Source organism: Myotis davidii, unplaced genomic scaffold, assembly GCF_000327345.1.
Source record: "Myotis davidii unplaced genomic scaffold, ASM32734v1 scaffold1134, whole genome shotgun sequence".
Classification (NCBI taxonomy): Eukaryota; Metazoa; Chordata; class Mammalia; order Chiroptera; family Vespertilionidae; genus Myotis; species Myotis davidii.
This window is the reverse complement of record NW_006286229.1, coordinates 123,336-131,130: the sequence shown is the minus strand read 5'-3', so window position 1 is coordinate 131,130 and position 7,795 is coordinate 123,336. Positions and strand designations below refer to the sequence as shown.

The following is a 7,795-nucleotide window of genomic DNA, read 5'->3' as shown; positions in this document are numbered from 1 at the left end:
GACATAGGAATCCAGAGACTAATAAAGAGTCAGAAATATAAGTTTGAAAGGCATTGGGGGTCAGAGGACCTTTAGCTAAAGGAACTGAAGACTACCTCCTTGTTTAGGACCCTTGCTTTTCTTAACACAATTTGTCCTAAGGCAAGGTGGAGATAATACACTTCAAAGGGTAAGGTTTCAAAGGGTACAGAAGCATTGTCAGTTTGGGGGAATTAGCCTATGGCTGTTCAGGTGTTTGGCCAGTAGGAGGCAATAACATGTAGATGAAGATGCCTTTTAGCTGTCTGGAAGCCAAGAAATAATCTCTTTTCAGGTTTGGGCAAATGCCTTTGGCCATTCCCAACAGGTGACTATATGTGTGACTCAACCCTGTTGAGTCCCCAAGTTTCATCAACCTTTTGATGAAACTCTTGAAATTATGACATGCTGGAATTGGTTCCTGGCAGTCCTGGATTGTGAGAGGGCACAGGCCAGGCTGAGGGACCCTACCAGTGCACGATTGGGGCAGGGGAGGGACTGGGGCAGGGGAGGGACGCGAGAAGTTGGCCAGCAGGGGAGGGACTGCGAGAGGGCTCCAGAGCGTGTCCAGCTCGTCTTTCTCAGTCCCGATCTCTGGACCCCAGCAGCAAGCTAACCTACCGTTTGGAGTGTCTGTCCCCTGGTGGTCAGTGTATATCGTAGTGACTGGTCGACTGGTCAACTGTCTGCCCCCTGGTGGTCAGTGCACGTCATAGTGAGTGGTTGAACGGACTTAGCACAACATAGGCATATTATGCTTTGATTGGTTGAACGGCCAACTGGACGACCAAACACTTAGCATATTAGGCTTTTATTATATAGGATACTCCTTTTCTTACTGTGATAGCTCCATGTTAGTCTTGAATTTCTGTTTCTAACTATTGAATATAAATTTTTGAGACATACAGAAATTTCAAGTATTTTTTTTAGAATTGTATTAAATATAACCTTTTTAATCCTAATAAGTAGTTATTAACTTTAATTATAATAGACTATTTCTTATGGAATAAACTATATAACAAAAAAATTAAGGGCAGTTAACATTTACTGAGGGCTGTGTGCCAAACACTGTTCTGTTTGTGGATTCTTTTTTTTGAAGTGAACATATCCTCAAGATTTTATTGTTACATAATAAAACAAAATACGAAGCTTAGAACTAGGTCACTAGGCCCTGTCTCTCCTTATCTCCTCCTAGTTCAAAGTGCTTACGTCTCTTAATAGCCAGTGTTCTCTTAGATCTTCAGTCAGGCCCAACACATTCAAGCCTCAGCACAATCTTCTTTAAACAAATTTTTAAAAATTTATTGATTTTATTATTTAAAAGATTTTTTGTTGAAAGTATTATATATGTCCCCCTTTCCCCCCATGGACCTCCTTTACCCTCCCTCCCCTGCCCCAAGAAAGAGAGCAAGAGAGAGAGAGAGAGAAACATTGATTTGTTGTTCCACTTATTTAGGCATTTATTGGTTGATTCTTGTATGTGCCCTGACTGGGGATTGAACCCATAACCTTGGTGCATTAGGACAAACACTCTAACCAACTGGGCTAACTGGCTAGCACAAACTTCTTTGTAGTTTTATCCTTTTTGTGGAAAATCAGCTTAGCCTGTCCACCACAGCCACCCTGCTTCCTGTCGTAATGCCGCTTTCCCTGTGCACAGAGCATCCTTGCCTGGTTTGTATTGTTACTTTGTGGGACTTATGCTTGTCCACTTTTTACGGAAAATCCAGCGGGTTTTAGGAACACTCTCCATGTTTGCGAGAGCGCTGTTGGCATGGAAAGCGTTTGTGGATCCTTATGTAGTTGTCACAACAGCCCATGGAAGCGGATACTATTATCCCCATGTAATATCTGTGGAAAGCGAGGCATTTGTTCAGATTCCATACTTCAGTAAGTGAAAGAGGCAGGTTTACAACCAGGGTCCCTCATTGGCTTTTGTGGTGCTTTCTGTAGGTAAAGATCCTTTCTTGCTCTAGAGTAAAGCATAAAAAGATAGTTATCAATAAGCACTTTGGATTGCTCTAAAAATATACATCCCTTCACCTTCTTTCATCCAGTGCCCCCTGTCCCCCTCCCGCCCCGTTCCTCCTGACAGCTGTCATCTGTTCCATGTATCCCTGCCTGTGTTTCTATGTTGTTCATCGCATATAAATATATTCCTAGAGAGACATAAGTATTTCATACTTGCATTTCATTAATCAAAGAGTGCAATGTATTGAGAAGTTAAAAAGCTAATATAAATTTCAAGCTTATATTTTATAACTTAGATTATTTTCTCGTTCCCTTAAATTAATAAGCAACCTCACTGCATCTAATTATAACTCATTATTTGGAAGGTAGACTGAATCCTGAGTTTTCTTTTTTTTTTTTTTAACTTTATTGTTGACACTATTCCAGATGTCACCCCTCACCTATTGCCCATCTCCACCCATCCTCTGCTCCCCCTTTCCTCTGGCCATCACCACACTGTTGTCTGTGTCTGTGGGCTAGGCATATATATTCTTTGACTAATCCCTTCACCTTCTTTCATCCAGTGCCCCCTGTCCCCCTCCCGCCCCGTTCCTCCTGACAGCTGTCATCTGTTCCATGTATCCCTGCCTGTGTTTCTATGTTGTTCATCAGTTTATTTTGTTCATTGGTGAATCCTGAGTTTTTAAATAGGTCTCTCTCGGGTGTTATGAGACTTACTGCCTATTGGCTAAAATGTGTAAGTGCCTTGAGCTCTTCAGAGGAATAAGACCGTGTTATTGTGAAGTAACATGAAGTGGGTCATTCTGTTTGCTATGAATTAGCAAAAATGTGGCCAGGTTAGCTGTAGAATCTATGTGGGTAGTTCCAAGATTTTTTTCAACTATTAAAGCTGCTTTTTACTTAAAAAATGTAGTAAATTAGAAAATATGTCCTAACTTCAGGTTGTCATGCACACCCTTTGGCAGTGTCTGTCATAGCTCATGGATAGCTGCTCTCTTTCTTACCTGAAGAACTTCTGGAGTCAATAGAGTTTAAAACATTCTTTCAAAAAAGTCTTACAGTTACTCTGATCTCAGAAAAGCATGCTACTTTTATATATTCTTTTATAGTTAAAAAAATTGGTTGTTATAAAGGCATAGAGCACAGGCACTTATTTTCTTTTTGTTTGCCTTCTGTCTTTGTGATAGATTCGAGCTGCTAACCTCAGTGGAGACTGCTCACTTGTGAATGAAATATTCAGGCTACGTTTTGGATTAAAACAACACCATCAGGTAAAAACTACATGAAGTCACTTACCTTTAAGAGTCTAAGAGTAGCCGAAACTGGTTTGGCTCAGTGGATAGAGTGTGGGCCTGCGGACTGAAGGGTCCCAGGTTTGATTCTGGTCAGGGCATGTACCTGGGTTGTGGGCACATCCCCAGTGGGAGGTGTGCAGGAGGCAGCTGATCGATGTTTCTCTCTCATCGATCTTTCAGACTCTCTATCTCTCTCCCTTCCTCTCTGTAAAAAAATCAATAAAATATATTTTAAAAAAAAGTCTAAGAGTGGAAATAATGAATAAAGAAATGAGAAGTACATTTAGTACTTGAAACTTGGAAGAACTACTTACATGAAATGAATACAAACTGTATACCGTTTAAGCCAAAGAGATGGAATTTAGTTCTGTTTTATAATTATGGGTGAGCTGTGTGCCTGACTGAGAGATTTTAATAGTGAAAAGAACTATTATGCTCTCGCTCTTGGGACACTTGTGGATGGGTAGATAAGGAGTGGAAGTGAAATCACAGCCTGTCTTACTGTTACCTAGCAGTTAAAGACTTACATTGTTTTTAAAAAAATATATTTTATTGATTTTTTACAGAGAGGAAGGGAGAGAGAAAGAGAGTTTAGAAACATCGATGAGAGAGAGACATCGATCAACTGCCTCCTGCATATCTCCTACTGGGGCTGTGCCCGCAACCCAGGTACATGCCCTGACCGGAATCGAACCTGGGACCTTTCAGTCCGCAGGCCGATGCTCTATCCACTGAGCCAAACCAGTTTCGGCCTGGACTTACATTTTTAAACTACCACTGTATTCTCAAGATAAAGAAATAATACTTTTCAGAAGAGACTTCACTGCGGCACAGGTTATGGCAGTGTCTTAGTGCGCCTTTGAAGGATGTATGATGTCATAGCAAAGTTTTGGATTAATACAGGTTGAATATGATCACATTGTTTGCGGGTAGTTTTTATTGCGCGCTAACAGGTGGCAGGGGCCATTTTTGCTAATTTTTTGCACAAATGGCAACGTTCAGTAAAATTACGATAACTTTAGTTTACGTATTTATACATTACCCGCATTCTACCGCTAGTCTATAAAAAACGTATTAATACGTGTCCTGCGCTCTACTATTTACAGTCAACATAAAATGTATAAATACGTTTCCCGCATACAATGTGTGATAAACTGAGCTGAGAGGGGTTTTGTAGACAAAACTAAACAAAACGAATAACAAAACCCCAAAAGAAAATTAGAGGCGAGATCATCCTGTTAGAGAGCTTTGCTATCACGTCATACATCTATCCGCCACAGATGGACATGGGAGAGGAGCATGGAACCAATGGACTGATCATGAATGTGAGCAGTTCTGCCCATAGCAACCAAGGGGCTCTGAGTCCACACTCAGGGAAAGGCTGGTGAGAGACTTTCTGTGGGAAGAGCATGGTGGCCCGATTTGTGAGGGTCATGAGCATCAGGATAGCAGTTCCAACCGGATAGTAGATGCAAAACAGGGTAGGCTTGGAACAACAACAGAAAGACCCTTGGTTCTCTAGCGAAGGGTCACTCATCTCTAGGGTGGAGGGAAGAAAATCCAGTGAACTACTCAGAGAAGGTGTGACCTTGTGAATGGGAGCTAGAGGAGAAGCCTGCTGCTTGGAGAGGGTAATGCCTCAGGTAAGGCTGTTACGCTTTCAGCCTGTGTGAGTCAGCTTAGTGATATGGCGCTGAGCTGCTGTGCCACATGTCTTCTGTGCCCTGGGATCCCTGCGCCTCCCCTCCAGTGAATACAGCTTGGGCTGCATTTGGATGGCCTGTGTGTTCTGGCTCTCAGCGGGAAGGGTGGAAGAAGAGGATAATGTGGTTAAAGCATGTGATCCAGGGCCCAGAGTCTTTGAAAGAGAAGTCTCTCCTTTTTTTTTTTTTTAAACTTGGGTAGCAGCAGCAGCAGCAGCAGCAAATGAATAGAACTAGCAGCAGGAAGTAACTATGGGGAGGTGGTGGGAGCCTGGTTGAGGGAGGAGAGTGTTAGGAATGGAGTTCTGCTTTTGTACCCGAGACGCACAAACATCAGCCCGGCTGGCGGGGCTCGGTGGTTGAGCATGGGCCTATGAACCAGGAGGTCACAGTTCGATTCCTGGTTGGGCCACGTGCCCAGGTTGCGAGCTTGATCCTCAGTGTGGGGCATGCAGGAGGCAGCTGATTAATGATTCTCTCTCATCATTGATGTTTCTATCTCTCTCTTCCTCTCCCATCCTCTCTGAAATCAATAAAAATATATTTAAAAAAGAAGCATAACCATCAACCACAGTAACTGTAAATTTGCACACTTTTTAACAGAAATTTATTACATCTACAAAGAAGTGAATCTGAATTGTGATCTATACTTGTTTCTCCCTGTGTCTCCAGGAGACAAATTTTTACCACCATTTTCCCCCCTGAAGGGGAGAAATTTCCTCTGTGGCAATTGTGGTTGTGGCTTCGTACCAATCTTTCTCTCCTTCTTATTCCTTTATGCCTAGGGTTTATTTTAAAAATCAGTGTTTGGTGTAATTTAGATTGAGAAGCACTGTTTTATATTCCAGTATCTGTGGGCATCTCCAGGCTGGGCATGCTGACCAGGCCAAGTAAAACTGGGAACATGCAGAGAAAATCAATGATTGACAGGATGCGCAGCCTTCAGAACCAGTGTTTGGTTATTTTTCAGGAAAATGTTAAATGCCATTCTTTTGAGTTTTCGTTTGGATCTGTGGGGAAATACAATGAGTAAAAGCTCTTCAAGAATTGGAATGGTAGGATCTTATCTTTCTTTCCTTTTTTCTTTTTTAAATTAAAAAAAATATTTTTATTGATTTCAGAGAAGGAAGAGGGAGAGATAGAAACATCAATGATGAGAGAGAATCACTGATTGGCTGCTTCCTGCATGCCCACCACTGGGGATCAAGCCTGCACCCCAAGCATGTTCCCTGACTGGGAATTGAACCATGACCTCCTGGTTCATAGGTTGACGCTTAACCACTGAGCAACACTGGCTGGGTGACCTTATATTTCTTAAAATATTTAGAATACTGAGAAATTCTGGTCTATTATAATGTAACATTAGGTAAATTATCTTCTTAGAACGAAAACTTGAATACCCATTCAAAGAACACTCAGAAACAAACAAAAAAAGTTTGATTTGTTTTTCCCTGAAAAATGAAGACATCTTCAAACTATGTGTATATATGTGTGGTTTTCTATTGCTTGCAGGAGATAGTGTTTCTCTCAAAGGAAAAGTTACTTAGCATTGCTCAATGCAAAGGAAGAGAGTTACCGAAGTAAAGTATATTTTACATTTATTTAAATTTTATTAAAAATCCAACCAGAACCTTATTTATCCACTTTTCTGTGATTTTGCCAATTGGGAGTTATTGTTTGGCAAACACTGTCTAGAACTTTAGAGAATGACATCTGCTTATGTTATTGGAAAGGATGAGAAAATTGAAAGAGGTTTTACTTATACCTAAATAAATTTTAGAGTGAGCTAATTTCTTTTTTGGAATGACAGAATGAAATAATAGGAAAATAAGTATTTTTTAAAAAACATTTTTTTATTTATTTCAGAGAGAAAGGGAGAGAGAGAAACATCAATGATGAGAGGGAATCATTGATTGGCTGCCTCCTGAATGCCCCCCACTGGGGATTGAGCCAGCAACTCAGGCATATGCCCTTGACTGGAATTGAACCCAGGACCCTTCAGTCCACAGGCCGACATTCTATCCACTGAGCCAAACCAGCCAGGGCAAAAATGAGTTTTGATTATGGTTCAGATATTATATAAAATGTTATTTCATGGTTAAATTTTCATATAAAACTAAAGCCACATCCTTTTTTTTCCCTCTTTAGACTTGTGTCAGAGACAGAGCCATTCTTTCTATCCTGGCTGTTAGGAATGTCAGCAAAGAAGTAGCTGAAAAGGCTGTTGATGAAGTTTTTGAATCTTGTTTCAATGACCATGAACCTTTTGGAAGGATCCCACATAACAAGACATATGCAAAATATGCTCACAGAGACTTTCAAAACCGTCATCGGTATTACTCAAATATATGAAGGCAATGACATTTTATATTACAGAGCCTCAGTGATCATGAAGAAAATATGGTTCTCAGGTGCACAAATGTATAAAACATAAATGATCAATTAAATACAGATAAGACAGAAGATGCTGATCCTAGTATATTATCAGAAAATGTAACTCTGGTGAAAAATGGAACTGCCTTAAACTTCAAGGCAAAATTATATCTGTATAGCTAGCCATTCGGTGAATAAGGCAAATCAATTACATTTTTGTATTTTCTACATTGTACTTGTGTTTTTGATTTTTGTGATTTTATTTTTATTACATACTAGAGGCCCAGTGCATGGATTCTTGCACCGGTGGGGTCCCTTAGCCTGTCTTGCGCCCTCTCGTAATCCAGGAACCCTTGGGAGATGTTGGAGAGCTGGTTTTGGCCTGATCTGCAGCGGGGACTCCACTGGTGCACGAATCCGTGCACTGGGCTGGTT

The 7,795-nt window shown here is 40.9% G+C and overlaps 1 protein-coding gene across 1 annotated transcript in view; it reads left to right on the top strand.

The window, feature by feature from the left end:
* Positions 1–7,595, top strand: part of XRCC6BP1 (XRCC6 binding protein 1) — a gene marked incomplete at its 5' end in the record, with an annotated part of 15,013 nt that extends 7,418 nt beyond the window's left edge. The window contains 3 exons of the mRNA XM_015559761.1: positions 1,679–1,817; positions 3,177–3,260; positions 7,136–7,595. Of these exons, the coding sequence (XP_015415247.1) occupies positions 1,679–1,817; positions 3,177–3,260; positions 7,136–7,339 (427 nt within the window). The remainder of the gene's footprint in view (positions 1–1,678; positions 1,818–3,176; positions 3,261–7,135) is intronic.
* Positions 7,596–7,795: the final 200 nt, after the last annotated feature.